Source organism: Bos mutus, chromosome 10 (genome assembly GCF_027580195.1).
Source record: "Bos mutus isolate GX-2022 chromosome 10, NWIPB_WYAK_1.1, whole genome shotgun sequence".
NCBI lineage: Eukaryota > Metazoa > Chordata > Mammalia > Artiodactyla > Bovidae > Bos > Bos mutus.
In genome coordinates this window covers 65,121,861-65,138,652 of record NC_091626.1, presented here as the reverse complement: position 1 = coordinate 65,138,652, position 16,792 = coordinate 65,121,861, and the positions used below count along the sequence as shown (strand labels likewise).

At 33.6% G+C, this 16,792-nt stretch overlaps 1 protein-coding gene across 1 annotated transcript in view; it reads right to left on the bottom strand.

Moving 5' to 3' along the window:
- SOS2 (SOS Ras/Rho guanine nucleotide exchange factor 2) overlaps positions 1-16,792 on the bottom strand; it is a 105,907-nt gene that overhangs the window by 27,299 nt on the left and 61,816 nt on the right. Inside the window, exons 9-14 of the mRNA XM_070378109.1 lie at positions 9,433-9,560; positions 8,280-8,935; positions 7,793-7,874; positions 6,042-6,164; positions 3,265-3,368; positions 488-710 (exon numbers count right to left, since the gene is read on the bottom strand). Of these exons, the coding sequence (XP_070234210.1) occupies positions 488-710; positions 3,265-3,368; positions 6,042-6,164; positions 7,793-7,874; positions 8,280-8,935; positions 9,433-9,560 (1,316 nt within the window). The remainder of the gene's footprint in view (positions 1-487; positions 711-3,264; positions 3,369-6,041; positions 6,165-7,792; positions 7,875-8,279; positions 8,936-9,432; positions 9,561-16,792) is intronic.

Here is a 16,792-nt window from a genome sequence, read left to right as displayed (position 1 = left end):
TTGCAAAGCTAACCCAGTCAAGTCCCAAGTCTAACTTTTTATTACAGAGTATTTGAAAAAAAAAAAAAAGAAGAAAGTTTATTTCACTCAATAGTCCATGGACTGAGCTGCCCAGAGCTTAGCATCTATACTGACAGTCTTTTTTAACTGAAGCAAGTTAAACTAAAGCAATATGACAAAGCATCAGGAATAGGAGCTGGGTGACGGTCTAAAGTGCCTGCTTATTCTATTGCATTAGTCTTCTCTTTGCCACTTCTCTTGTGAAGGATTGCTAGTACCTAATCTAGGCCTAAAGAGCAATAATTTATAAGACTTTCACTTGCAGAACAGATTATAATTAAAAAATTGCTATGAACTTTCTTCCTAGCCCGTAAGAATAGACGAGGCTTTTTAAGTACACATGAATAATTTTCAGAAAGTTCTGAAAATAGATAGAAATGTTCAACGTTCTTGAAAACACAGCAGCAAATTAATGTTAATTGTCTACCTGTAGAGATCAGATTCCAAAAGGGTCAGCTGACGTGCAATTTCTATTGGATGAAGTGTCATGAGATCAAATGTTTCAAACTGTCCTGGTCTGCTGATATGCCATTCAATTGGTGGAGGTGGACTTTCAAAGGTAATATTATGGCTTATACCATTTGCCTGAGCTTGTTTTTTCCTCTTGATGATCTTAGCAATTGACTCTACCCATTTCTTCATAGCTTTCCCTAGAAAAAGAACACAAACAAAAAAAGCCCTTTACTTGACAAACATTAACTGCAAATATTCATATAATTTGTAACTTTCATCTACTTTCAACAATTATCAACTCACGGCCACTGTTTTACCTAATATCACTCATGTCCTCCCTCTACTTATATTATTTCAAAGCAAATCGAAGGTATAATATAATTTCATTCATATTTAAGTATGTATCTGAAAGTTAAGACTTAAAAAAATACAATACCATTACACATATAAAAATGACAGTATCTTCTTAATATCATCAAATATTTAGTTAGTATTCACATTTCTCTGATTGTCTCAGGGAACCGTCTTCCCACAGTTGGTTTGTAGGAAGTAGGATCCAACAAGATGTACACACTGCACTGAGTCAGTATGTCTCAAGACTCCATTCATCAACAGGTTCCTCTCTTTTCTCTCATTTCTTCAGACAATTTATTTGTTGAAATTCAATCACTTGTGGTGTTTCCCAAGTCTAAATTTTGCCAATTCAATCTTTGTGGCGTCATCAGCCCTATTTCTCTGTCTCTGTATTTTCTGTAAGTCAACATATACAGATTGATCTGGTCCAAGACAAACTTAAACATGAATACTTGCAAGAATATTTCTGACAAGAGGCATAAAATGTCTTTTTATGATGTTACTGTGAGTTTGAGAAATGGTAACATTCTAATTCTGTCATTCCTTCTTCACTTACTGGTTGCAATGCTTCTACAAAACCTTTCCCTTTTATGACCCAGCAATTACCACTTCTAGGCATATACCCTGAGGAAACCAAAATTGAAAAAGACACATGCACCCCAATGTTCACTGCAGCACTCTACAACAGCTAGACATGAAAGCAACCTAGATGTCCGTCAACAGGTGACTGGATAAAGAAGCTGCGGTACATATATACAGTGGAATACTACTCAGCCATAAAAAGGAACACATTTGAGTCAGTTCTAACGAGGTGGAGGAACCCAGAGCCTATTATATAGAGTGAAGTAAGTCAGAAAGAGAAAAATAAATATTGTGTATTAATGCACATATATGGAATCTATAGAGAGAGTAATGATGAACATATTTGCAGGGCAGCAATGGAGACACAGACAGAGTTAAGACTTATGGACAAGGGCAGCAGGGGAGTGGAAGGAGAGGGTGAGACGAATGGAGAGGGGAGCACAGAAGCATATATGCTAACATATGTAAAATACGTAGCCAATGGAAATTTGCTGTATGACTCAGGGAACTCAAACTGGGGCTCTGCAGTAACCTAGAGGGGTGAGATGGGGAGGGAGATGGGAAGGTTAAAGAGGGAGGGGACATACGTACACCTATGGTTAATTAATGTTGATGTATGACAGAGATCAAGCCAATACTATAAAGCAGTCATTGATCAATTAAAAACAAATAATTATAAAAAAAATATCTTCCCCCCAAAAAAAACTTTCCCTCATCAACTACTGAGTTATCTTGAGGATTAACTTGTATTGGAAAGGCCTTTAAACAAAACCATTTAATTGTTTTATTCTAATATGTGTATTTTAGAAGCTTCTTATAGCAAATAAAATCTACTATCTTCATTAAGAACATTAAATTAAAAATCAGCTTAGTACTATAAAGCACAGATGATAAAAATGTGTTTTAAACATCTCAAAATGGAAACAAATCACATTCTCTATTTTAAGTAAAATTCACCTTAAAGAACAAGTAGGAGATGAAAGAAGCTATATTTAATTTACAATATGCCAATATTTTTAATTAATGCCTTATACTATCAGGGAAAACATGAATTTTCTGGATTCAATAGCATATATCTGATATGTTGCATATTTTGATACATACATTTGTTTGATGCTCACTGCCTAGAGTTTCATTTTATGGACTGTGCTCTGCAACTTCAGGTAGGAAACCCCTATCTTTCAGGTGCCAAAGATATACCAAAAACTTTTCCAGGGGAAATAGATATTATTTAAGAAGCTGTTAGGGCTTCCCTCATAGCTCAGTCGGTAAAGAATATATGCCTGCAATGTATAAGACCTGGGTTCGATTCCTGGGTCGGGAAGATCCCCTGGAGAAGGAAATGGCAACCAACTCCAGTGTTCTTGTCTGGAGAATCCCATGCATAGAGGAATCTGGCAGGCTACAGTCCGGGGGGTCGCAAGAGTTGGACACAACTTAGCGACTAAACCACCAATACCAAGAAGCTGTTAACCATTCAAAACTGAAGAATAAGATAAAGGAAAATAAACAGGTAAAATTACACAAATATTTAATTAGTTAAAGGAATGGCAGCCATGAGACGAGATAAAGTTTTAAATTTACTAAAGAGGACTTCTGACTTTAAAAAAAATATTTTCCTAAAAACCTTTAACACTTCAGGTGGTTCTAAACATATGTGAGAGCCTTAAAGTCTATAAAAATTATTCCAAATCTTACTTCTTTTTTAAAATGAAAAATAGTTTAGCTTCTTAAATTGAAAATCACATAAATTAAAAAAAAACAACAAAACCTCATGTGCAACAGAAGAGTCAATCAAATCTTTAAATAATATACCTCTTACACTTGAAATGAAGGATTCTAGTCTTTCAAGCAGCTCCAAGTCTCTTTCAAAGTCATAAAAATGGTGTTCAACCCAGTGCCGAAACACATTTAAGACTCTGACAAAATGAAAAGAAACATATTTTAGTAAAACCCAAACGTTCAATTATACTTCTTTCACTTCTCTAATGCCATGGTGGTACTTTTATACACTAGGGCCAATATAAAACCCAAGAGTTTCTAATTTTATAAGCATGGAAAAGTACCTTTTCTTTTTTCATATGTAGAAAATTTATTCTCTATAATTACAAAAGCTACTTTTAAGTTCTTCAATTGTAAAAGGATTTCTTTGAAAGACCTAAAATTTGAAAACCAACTAAGATTTAGTGTATTTGGTTCTAAATGCAAGTGCTATCATCAAATTACCTGTATTTGCAGGTAGGCTCACATTCTTTTTTTTCAAAAGACAAAAGTATTTCTGACCGAGCTATTTTGTTTTACGCTGCTGCTGCTTAGTCGCTTCAGTTGTGTCCAACTCAGTGCAGCCCTATGGACTCCACCCTGCGAGGCTCCTCTGTCCATGGGATTCTCTAGACAAGAGTACTGGAGTGCACTGCCATGCTCTCCTCCAGGAGATCTTTCCAACCCAGGGATCGAACCCAAGTCTCTTACATCTACCTGTACTGGCAGGCGGGTTCTTTACCACCAGGCACCACCTGGGAAGCCCATTTTGTTTTATAGTACCTCATAAATAATTACTTATACCTTGCAAATAAAGATGTAAACAATTGACACAAATATAACATTCCATTCTCCATCACAAAGATAGTTAGTATATATTAATTTCATTAGCATTTTTCCTTCATTATTTCAATGAATGACTATTTCTAGGTTATCTTCCCACCTATACCCTCCACAACCACCCAGTAATTGTCAGGCAATAGTTTTTTCCCCAGACTAAGAAAATACTCTAAATTTCTAATGGTATCTGGAATAAAACAACCTTAAGGGCCTGGTTAGCTCAGTGGCTTAAGGCATTATCTTCTTACACAAAGAATGACATACTAAAAGTTTTGGCTAAAAGATATATAGTTGGAAGCATCATCATTCCGCCAAAACTGCATTTATTTGTGGTAATTATCCTTGAAAATAAACATTTAATATACTTAGTTTTAAATTTTCAGTTTATGGTTAACATTAATCAAGGAACCCTAACATTTACAGGAGAAATATTTAATCATATATAACTAATAAGATATCTCAGTTTTCCCATGGAAAAGGTTATGATTCCCATGATTTTCACTTGCACTATAAATAGGCCTAATCAAAGGAGCTTTCAATTTTCAATGCTCACTGAACATTGAAACGAACAAGCAAGCACTGGCTCAGGCAGTCAGATGTAAGTCTGAACCCTGTCCTGTCACTCCTTTTATACGACCTATCTCAAATTACTTTATTCTGTTAACTTTCAATTTTCTTTTAAACGAAGTGAAGGACAAAATAAAAAAGATCAAGCACTTAGGCACACAGAGTAACGTTAACAACTGGCAGATGCTATTACTAAATATATTTTTAGAAATTACTACATAGATAACCAACAAGGACCAAATGTATAGCAGTGGGAACTATGCTCATTATCTTGTAATAACCTATAATAGAAAACAATCTAAAAAAGATAAAAAGTATATATAAAACTGAATCACTTTGCTGTACACCTGAAACTAACACAAGATTATAAATCAACTGTACTTCAATAAATTTTTTTTTAAGTCATGAAAAAACAAATACTGAAATGACATTGTTTAGGTAAGTAACAGAGAGAAGACAATGGCAACCCACTCCAGTACTCTTGCCTGGAGAATCCCATGGACGGAGGAGCCTGGTAGGCTGCAGTCCATGGGGTCTCGAAGACTCGGACATGACTGAGTGACTTCACTTTCACTTTTCACTTTCATGCATTGGAGAAGGAAATGGCAACCCACTCCAGTGTTCTTGCCTGGAGAATCCCAGGGACGGGGGAGCCTGCTGGGCTGCTGTCTATGGGGTTGCACAGAGTCGGACATGACTGACACGACTTAGCAGCAGCAGCAGGTAAGTAACATATATCAATGTATCTTGTGGGAAGAGAGTAGGGAAAGAACTAGAACTTTCATAAATATTATAAACAGAAAAAAGTCTAGGATTACTAAATGATCACACTGAGACAAAAATGAAATCAAAAGGGTAGAGAGGACTGACAGTAGGCAAAATTCATATAAAATCAAAATATTTTTACTTATTAGGTACCCTAGCCTATAAGCCATAACATATTGCCTGTGAGAGATATCTGATGCATATAACACAGTATATTTTAATAATTAAATTTCTTCAGGGAATTAAGAGTAGCTTCATGGCACCCCACTCCAGTACTCTTGCCTGGAAAATCCCATGGACCGAGGAGCCTGGTAAGCTGCAGTCCATGGGGTCACTAAGAGTTGGACACAACTGAGCGACTTCACTTTGACTTTTCACTTTCATGCATTGGAGAAGGAAATGGCAACCCACTCCAGTGTTCTTGCCTAGAGAATCCCAGGGATGGGGGAGCCTGGTAGGCTGCTGTCTATGGGGTCGCACAGAGTCTGACACGACTGAAGCGACTTAGCAGTAGCAGTAGCAGTCACATAGAACTTGAAAGTTTAACTGCTGTGCAATTAATAAAATAACCTACATCTGAATTAAGAGGTAAAAATTTTTGTGCTAACTATATACTGAAAATTGAATGACACATAAAAAATACAATATTCAGGCCAAACCTAAGTTGTACTGGTTGGACGTATTCCTTGCGAAACCTTTTAAGGTCTGTACTGATGGGCTGTTCGCCTTTTTCTAACGCCAATTTATCTGCTTCAGTAGGTTCTGGCTCTGGAATTTCAAATCTAAGAAGAAAAGCAAAATGAGAGAAATTTTTTGTTGTTCAGAAATGAGGATTTCAAATATAGCAGGAAAGACACTTTAATAAGCAAACTTCTTTCCTACCATTTATGTGAAAACTGAAACTGATAAACTTCTCTTAAAGTACTACATACTACAAAACACTGCCCTTTAGCTATATAGTACCGAATACTTATATTCTTACTTTTATCAAAAGTTTAATAACTAGCACTGACCAACGTAGAAAAGGTCAATGGAAAAGATCCAAGAAGACAATCAATAGAGTATGACCTCTTTAAAAACATAACAGAGATACCTTATCTAATCCTATCTTTAATATTTATTTTATTAAAATGAAAGTAAATATGTTTCCTTAAATAAACGAATATTAATCCAAAGGAAGTCCCACACTGAATTTTAAATAGTATTTAAAAAACATAACTAAGTGGAAAAAAAAATCAAAGTTTAAAAAAAAAACACCTTCCCCAACCATAGGAAATGTAGCTATAATATAATAATGGGGCTTCCCTGGTGGCTCAGACAGTGGTGAATCAGCCTGCAATGCAGGAGGCCGGGGTTTGATCCCTGGGTCAGGAAGATCCTCTGGAGAAGGTAATAGGAACCCCAATATTCTTGCCTGGAGAATTCCATGGACAGAGGAGCCTGGTGGGCTACAGTCCGTGGAGTCACAAAGAATCAAACACAACTGAGTGACTAACACTTTCACATAAATACTATAAATAAATAAATATATATATACCATATGTGCATTCCTTATTTTGAACGTGAAAAGGCAACCAAGTAAATCTTCATAGCACATTATACTGACTGAGTCTGGTATAGTTAGCTTCATGGGATAACATAATGATAGAGGTCCAGATAAAAATCTGGTTAAGTTTTAAAATATAAAACAAAATTATGTTGAAGCTCAAATACTACAGTTTAACCTATAAAGCATTTTAAAATACCACTAACATACTCAGTAAGAAAGAAAAAGCCAATTCAAAACTTAATTTTTAAAAATTACTCAATAAAGGAAATCTTAATTTTTTAGGTCTAATAATGATATTGTGATTATGCTTTTAATAAGAATACTTATCTTTTAGAAATACTAATGGAAATAATACTGACAAACATGTTGCCACGGATTTACTTCAAAATAATCCTGGGACTAGGGTATTCAAATCAACAGGGAAACAGATGAAATACAAGGAGATAATTATTGAAGTTGGATGATTGATAAATGGGGTTTATTAACAGAATATATTTTCTCTTGCATATGTTTTGAAATTTTTCACAATAAAAGGTTTGTTTTAAAAGTGAAAAGCTTCTTTCAAGGAAGTATTGTTTTATTGCATAGAAAAAATTTCATTAAAATTCATATTTTTTATCCTATAAAAATGAGTCTTTCTGATTACCACTATAAATTTTGCTAGGATCTGAAAAGATCTGTTATAAACAGGGATTTCAGTAAGTATGCTACTTAAAGAGAATAATAATACTGTGAATTTAATGTTGAATAAATTATGTTCAAAAACTACCTGAGTACATACTGGGTACCTAGCACTTTGCAAGGTAAAAAAGTTAACTTTTTAAAAAATGTAAAAATAAGTGAAATAAGTATTTTTCTTACCGTTCAATCAGTAAGCTTAGTAATTCCTGTGGTTTACAAAATGAACGATATGTAGTAAGAAAAGTACGAACAAAATTGGGATCTGAAAAGGCAGAGCACAGAACACATTGCATATTCAATTTACTCAGTTTAATTAATTCAAAGTGGCATATTTTGGAGGCCTTCCTTCCTTTCTTTTTTTCCTGGTTCCCCCCACTGTTGCTTTTCCTGCCAATTGTGGTATCTTTTGATAAAGGACTGCTTCTTGATAAAGGGATATTTTCAAATTCAAGATTCATGAACATAAAATTTTGATGAATATTTATTAACGAAGTTAACACTATATAGACATTTAATTAGGTATTTATTCCTATTGATTCTGCAGTATTCCTTTTAAATTTTAGAGGCAGTCTATTTTCTTCCTAGGCCCTAAGTGTTTCTGAACAATCTTGAAAAGGTTTTGGATATCCTCTGCCCTATATAACCACTTGTAAAGAGCTCCACATACCTGCGTACATATGATATGTTAGCCTTTCAATTAATTTCACCACAGTTCCTCCTTTAATAATGGGGATTCCACTTCTACTCTGCAAGTTGTCTTCAAAAACAATGTTTTCCTCAGAGTCTTTTACCACAAAACGATACACTTCAGGACTTGGTAATCTCAATGGTTGTTCATTTTCTTCCTTCAATAATACTGAATCTAGCATTCGATCAAGAGTACTACGATACTGAAGGGAAATAAGTGCTGCCATCCAATTATTTTTCTCTTCGGCAGACTTAGCAGCATATATTACGCTGTTTTCATCTTTGGATACTAATTCAAAAGCATGTTTGCACTCACAAGTATCTTCTTTATCACATATTTGTATTTTCCTCATGACAAATTTTTCTTTTAATCTGTATTCTGCACTACTGCATCCTGGAAGGCGTGACTGGCTGTGATTGGGTTTGCAGCTAATCATTAAGCCATCAAAGAGAAAAATATGCCGTTCATGTTTAGCACCAATTCTTGTCAATGGGCCTTCCATAATAAATTCATTACAACACTGTCCAATATCTTTGCCTTCCCATCCATCTATGTTTTTCTGAATTTCATTCATTTTTTTAATAGCCAGGTGCTTGCTTCTTAATTGACGATTATAAAAAGGGCAAACAGGATCCCTAAAAAAAAAAAAAAAAAAAAAAAACCAAGATAAATTTAGCTTACTCAATGGCTAAGCAACCTTAATTGCCTGAAGTATAAACTACTTTAAATCAAGTGACAAAAATATTAAATAACTAAACACTAAATTTTGCACACAGCATTTACTTTCTCCTAACTTTGCCATTAAATAATACATGCTTCAATTTCATTATTCAGAAAGAGAAATCGTAGAGACTTGACATGATTCCTGAGGTCCTAAGAATTAAAATGAAAATAATATTAAATTTCTTATATAAATAAGTTATTAAATATATCTTTTAAAATTTTTGTTAAATATATCTTAACAATATGACAACACCAATTTTAAAAGGCTAAAGGGCAAAATAAAAATGTAAAACAAAAATATAACTTTCAAGAATGCAACTATCACTGTAAGTAACACTTTAGAAAACCAGACATCAGATATAAGTGAAATACTGCATAAGCATTCATATTTTCAACAGTGTGGAATTACCCAGGTCGGCGTCTAGGTGAATACTGCTTGTAAATTCGGTCCATACTACCTTGGAGATTCATGAGAGCAGTAATAGCTTGGTTCAAACATTCTCTGTCTTCATGCTCTTCACTACGTATTTTCAATTGCTAAGAAAAACCAAACAGAAAAATTAAACCTGCATTGTTCAATTCTTTCCCTTTCTCATACTTAGAGGAAGCAGCAACAAACATTATGAACTCTAAAAGAATTTTAAGTATACTTAATAAAAACAACTATAATTTTATATAATTAAGTATACCTCCTGATCCTTCAAAACAGCCCTCTTTCTATATATGCAAATACAATACAGATATAAAGTACTATAACCATTACAATCATAAAAAACAAAAAGTAAATTTCCAGGTATTTCCAGAAAATGTCTCGAAAAAGACATTTTCCAGATATATAAAAATAGTTTAAAACATGCAAAACATGAGGCTTACAAGTTACTTTTATTTGTAACTATGAATAGAGAAAAGATAAATACATACTATTTCACATTCTCTAATGATTAAATTCTTAACTTTTACAGATTTTTAAGAGCTTGCATATTTTTGTTACACAATAAAATCAAGTATGCTAATTTTAGCAATTCAATCTTTCATAAACTTTTCTACAAACAGCATCACAAAAAGATCCAACTGACATTTTTTACAACATAAAATTCAACTATTCTAGTAAACATCAAGAATCCATGAAAATTAATATCCTATCTTACTAATCCTTAGAAATGACACTTATAATAACAAATTACATCATTAATCTTAACAACTCTGGCTTCGTTTCATTTAAGCAAAAACTCTAATAGCTCAGTCTCAAAATGGAAGAAAATTCACCTTATAATAAGTAATTCAGACTGGACGATGCTTCAGTGCTTTGACAGAAGAACTCCAAGAGGAGCATTATACAGAGATTATGTAGATATAAATACACATTTATATGAGAATATGGAAAAATTAAAATTGCTTCAGAAAATTTTTAAAAGTTTAAGTCTATTTCATGATCTTAAACTACCTCACTAGAAATTTTGTGATAAATTTTCCTTATACTCCAAGAACAATCTGAAAACCATTCAGCAATGGCTCTTCTTCCTTAGCAAGGAACTGAATGGATGCTGTTTAATACTAGGTCCATTACCTTTCACATATACGTCTAGAAATTATTCTCTATATGGAGCACAGACCCATTAGATATTTTTCAAGATACATATAGAAGTCTTGCTATCAAAGATTTGCAATATAAATAATTTAAGAGACTATCATCATCTCCAGATTTAAGAAATAAATTGAAAAGATGAAGGGAAAAAGAGTTTAAAAAAAACCCACCGGTTTAAAACATGATTAGCACTCGATCACTCTGACTTCTAAAGGTGAAAATTACTACCAAATCACTTCATTTTGCTGTTTGAAAGCTTCTTACAAAAAGATTCTTTTCAGCTCCACTCTAAAATATTTCCCTAATATAGACATTGATGAGACAAAATGCTTAATTACAGATTTTTTATTTTTACTGCTTCTGTTGATCCAAATTTCCAAATTATCACTAATAATGAGGTTCTACCAAAATGAGAACTGCTTTTCAATTTAGGTGTATGAGGACACTAAATTTCTACTGTAAATTTCATCGTAAGGTTGCTCAAACCTAAGCAAAAGTTTCCAAGCAAGTGGCCTTATCATTTCTACATATCCATGAATAATTTCAGGCTATCAAAGAGAAATAAAACTTCAGGATGTTTAAAGCATAGGATTTTCCAGTGATATAAGTATACAAAACAATGGCTTTCTTTGGCATAAACACAGTCCAATAATTTGCTAAATAAACATTTCTTGAATTTGGGCAGTAAGATTCAATAAACATCAGATTAATGAAACCCAAGCTAATTCTCTATAGATATTTGGGAGAACGTATTCTTATCATGATGTAGAAATTACCATACTGAATTACCTTGCATGTAAGTCATGCTCTTTCACATTGATAGTGCTTTCTACATATTTGTCTGTGCTTCTCTTATCTACCTGGTGAATTTAGCCTCCATGATACAGTTCAAATGCCTCCTCCTTAGTAAGCTCTTTCCTTTTTCCTCCCCCTTGAATTTTTTCCTTTGAAATAATATCAAATTTGTAGAAAAGTTATAAAAATAATGTAAGCAACTCTTGTTACTCAGAGTAACCAGTTTTTAACACTTATAAGAATCTCTCTGCATATGCCAGAGACCTGGGTTCGATCCCTGGGTGGGGAAGATCCCCTGGAGGAGATCATGGCAACCCACTCCAGTATTCTTGCCTGGAGAATCCCATGGACAGAGGAACCTGCGGGCTACAGTCCATAGGGTCACAAAGAGTAGAACATGACTGAGCGACTAACACTACTACTACTACCACAAAGGCTATACCACTCTGTGTGTGAGTGTTATGTGGCATTCTCCTGCTGAACTACCTGAGAGTAGTCTGTGACACAATTCTCTCAGTTCCTTGTTGAGGAAGGTGCTGTGCTTGCTATGCTTGGTTGCTCAGTTGTGTCTGACTCCTTGTGACCCCATGGACTGTAGCCTGCCAGGCTCCTCTGTCTATGGGGATTCTCCAGGCAAGAATACTGGAGTGAGTAGCCATGCCCTCCTCCAGGGGATCTTTCCAACCCAGGGATCAAACTCAGGTCTCCCGCCATTGCTAAATGGCTCTGAGATTGTTTCTCAAATACATCACAAACTATTCTCAAATAGTGTCATTCCCCTTATTCCTTTGATATTTCAGTGTGTCTTAGAACAAAAATTCTTTTACAGTATAGTGATAACTTCAGGAAACTTTTGCTTAATGTCCCAATCCTGTTCTTAGGGCAATCCCACCCACCTCCACCCCACCCCAATACAGGATCCAATCAGTATGTACTTAGTTGTCATGTTTCTATTCTCTCTTTTAATCTGTAATAGTCCCTCAGCATTTGTCTTTTATGGCTCCCTCAATTTAATAACACCAACATACCAGAACAGGATGATAAATTCTAGCATACTCAACACTCATATACATCTTTTTCTAACTTTCCTAGACAGAGTTGGTAACTCCTGCCTCACTATCCCATAGAATTACTTTTATTAGGCACTTCCTATATTGTAATTATTTGTCTGACATTTATCTTCTTTACTAAAACATGAACTCTTTAGCTTGGGGATATATTTTATTCATTTTTAGTACGGTACCCACAAATGGTAGGTACCCAAGAAAGTAATGAGAATGAGTGACTGTTGTATAAATACTTAGAATTTTGTTAAGTGTTTAGACAAATAACAACAATGAACATTTATTAAGCTCTTGATAAAAAGCATTCTGTGCATGCTCTTTTATGCACTGGCTTATTTAATGCTTGTTACAACTCTGTAAGATAGGTACTATCATCATACACATGTCACAGATGAAGAAACTGAGGCACCCAAGATGAATGGCAGAGTCTATATTCAAACCAAGGAACTCAGATTCCATCCTTTTTGCATGCCTCTCTCCAATGACACCGAACACAATTATGCAAAAAACTGGACTATGCCAAACTCTGGTGAATGAATTGAAGGGGATTCCCCTTTATCTTAACCATAAACTGGATAATTACACAGTTTAAGAAATAAAATGAAGTGTGCTTTGGGAAAGAGGTCAAAGAGAATAAAAGTGAAAGTGAAAGAAAGTGAAGTCATTCAGTCGTGTCGGACTCTTTGTGACCATGGACTGTAGCCTATCAGGCTCCTCTGTCCATGGGATTTTCCAAGCAAGAATACTGGAGTGGGTTGCCATTTCCTTCTCCCAAAGAGAATAAATGCCCTTGCAATTTATGCTTAAACTAAGTAGTAAAGGGGAAATAATCTTTCATTAATGTGTACTACCTTATGAATTTGACTGAAGAATATATTCTTTGCTTACCTGATACACTATTCTCCTTAGTAGCATATATGTGTATTTTGCCTGAGATTTTATACTTTATGTAAGTTTTTTCTTAACTCTAAGACTTCACTGAAACTCTTAAATTTCTATAAACTGCTATATCAATTCAGGATATGAATTCATTTATGTTCAACTCTTTGTGACCCCATGGACTGTACGATTTTCCAGGAAAGAATACTGGAGTGGGTTGCCATTTCCTCTTCCAGGGGATCTTCTGGACCCAAGGATCCAACCTGCGTCTCCTACATTGGCAGGTGAATTCTCACCACCGAGCCATCTGGGAAGCCCATCTATTACAGATACATGTGCCTAAGACAGGAGAAATTATATTAAATTATGAATTTATCTCTAGTTTATCATGCTGGGAGTTCAGTTTAGATGTGAAATAATATATGTGATCAATTCTCTTTTGGTAATAATAAACTTCTCTCTAGATTTTCATAAAAATAGGATTTTAGAAATTTGGTGGGAAATTCACCTCAATAAAACCTGTTACTTCTCTTTATGTGCTTTTTAAAAATGTGCATTATCTTCCTTCAGATATCTTTGAGTGCTGTGTCAGTACTGAAACAGTAAATATTACATAGTAAAATATTCTCACATATTTTTTTCAAGAGCCAGAACATTTCTTTTAATAGACATTATCTCAACTTCTTGATGTTATAAATACACTTAAATACACACACAGGAATTCTTTTTTGTCACTTTCTCTGTAGGTGACAAAGTAATTGTTACATAATGTTAACAATTAGGGAATCTAGATGAAGGGAGCATACTATTTTTGTAACTTTTCCCCTATATTTTTCAAAGTAAAAGGTTAAAAAAAATATTACCTAAAGAAACATTTTCAATTGTTTCACTAAAATATTGGCTTATCGTTCCCAATGAACTTCATTAAAGTTATTAGTAATAGGTATTCCTGTTAAGCTTCAAATTAAGATAAAGTTCTCTTCAGAGGAAAATATTTATTCTTTCCATTACTAAATTTCCAGGGAATGACCAGAGTAAGAGAGGAGAAGAATGTTACTTGGATTTGAAAAAATCAATTCTGAACTAAGAGTTGATATGTTCCTAGTAACAGAAGGATAAACAGATTTTTTTCTTAGAATATAAGAAGTATATTATAAAGATGCTTATAAATCAGGAAATGAATTTGTGATTTCTGTTTCCTCTTACATAAGGGTTGGAATATATATTAAGGAAAGAAATATCTAAAATTTATCTGAGAAAAATAAAGAAAATGAAAGTAGTTTATGATTAACCCCAGAGGGGCTTAAATTGGAAAAGAACAAAAAAAAGAATCATATTACCTATAACATGAACTTTAAAGTATTGCTAAAAATAATAATAATCCAACAACAAAATAATACTATTCTACAAGTGTAAAATAATTTTAGGAAAACTATATATGATATCCTATAATTTCTCATTATGTAGTTGTCTTTCTGTCTTCTTATCATAAATTCTGACTCTGGGAAGTAAAACTCAAATAATATTTAAACATTATATCCATAAATAAATCTTCCTTGGTACATGACCAAGGCAAATATTTCAAATTAAAGCTGGCCTAAAACTGCTCCAGGACAGTGTTTTTTATTCCCAAAGGAACATGACAGCCGTAAGTTACACTGGTCGAGCCTTCTTTCCTATGGGTCTCATCCCAAAGTAGGCTCAATATGAAATGAAATTTCTTTCGAATGAGTGCTTGAGCTCAAACAATATCACAAAAAGATAATCACCAGAATGGGAGACAGTACCGGAAATGACACATTCAAAAGGTTTAATATTCAGAATATATAAAGAACTCCTATAAAACCACCACAAAAATATTTACAAATAACCCAAATAAAAAGTGGGCAAAGGACTTGAATAGACATTTCTCCAAACAAGATATATAAATGGTCAAAAAGCAAATAAAAGGATGTTCACTGTCACAAATAGGGAAATACAAGTCAAAACCATGAGATACCATCTCACATCCATCGGGAAGGCTATTATCAAAAAATAAAAATACAGAAAATAACAAGTGCTGGCAAGGAAGTGGAGAAACTGTAAACAGTGTGTGCTATTGGTGGAAATGTAAAAGAGTATAAAGTTACTATGGAATATCATACAGTGCTTCCTCAAAAAATTAAAAACAGAATTACCCTATGATGCAGCAATTTCACTTCTGGCTATATATCCAAAGAATTAAAAACAGTCTTGATGACATATTTGTTCACGGCAGTATTATTTATCATAGCCAAAAAGCAGAAGCAATCCATGTGTCCAACAACACTGGGTGTATAACAATATACTTAACACTACTGAGCTATACGCTTAAAATGGTTAAGACAGTAATTTCATGTTTGACCACAATTAAAAAAATAGTAAATTATTATTAAAAGGAACAGTATCACAGTCAGAACAGATATAAAATGTAAAAAGTAATTTCTTATCTGATCATGTGATAATTCTTTTTGCTTATGTCTAGAATTAATCCTTATTTTGGTTTTTCAAAATCTATGTCATAATACACTGAATTATGAAATGAATGGATCCTTTTTTAAAAAAAGAAACAGAATAGAATATAACAGAATATAGGGTGTGAATATATTCCATGAAATGCCGAGTAGCATTTCAAAAACCTTTTTGCTTTGTGTGTGTGTATGGTCGTATAGCATTATCATGATGTTAAATGTATTTCTTACTATGGATCATTCCCACTGTGTAACATACAGACTGATTCCCACCGGACAATAATGCTATAAATAAATGGGTCACTTTCTAGAATACTTAGGCCCTTCTGAGCCCACTAAATGAGTCATATAATTACCAAGAATCAGTAGTAAATGTTTCCAAATATGAATGACAGTTGTGCTTATAATTATATAATTCAATAACTATATAAGCTAAAGAAATATGACTATAAAAATATTTATATAAAAACTCAAATCTAATAACTTTAAAGGCAAGTCATTTTTAAAAGATATAGGGAAGACAAATCATAAAAGTATTGGAAAAATTATAAAAATTTAGATTTCGGCAATCAGATTGCTTTACAAGGATCTTCAAGGTTATGTACCATCTAAAATAAATGGAAAGTAGAAATCATAGAGATACTGTTTGTGACTTAAGTAAGATTCATACTCAAAGAAAAGGTTTTACCCTAAGTCAACAGATTAGCATATAAATATATACAAATGTTCATCTCTAGGGGTTTTGTGTTTATTAAAATGAGTGTTTATTAAAATGATTATGATTGATAATTAAAATGATTTATGATTCTTCAGTTCATTTTCAATTAACTGACCAACTACTAGTCCCAATCACAGTGGCTAAAAATACTTGGAGTCCAGTAATTAATTGGTAGTAAAAGTAGCTGTGACATTAGGATGAATCAGGCCATTATAGTCAATGTCCGATTTTAGATTCAG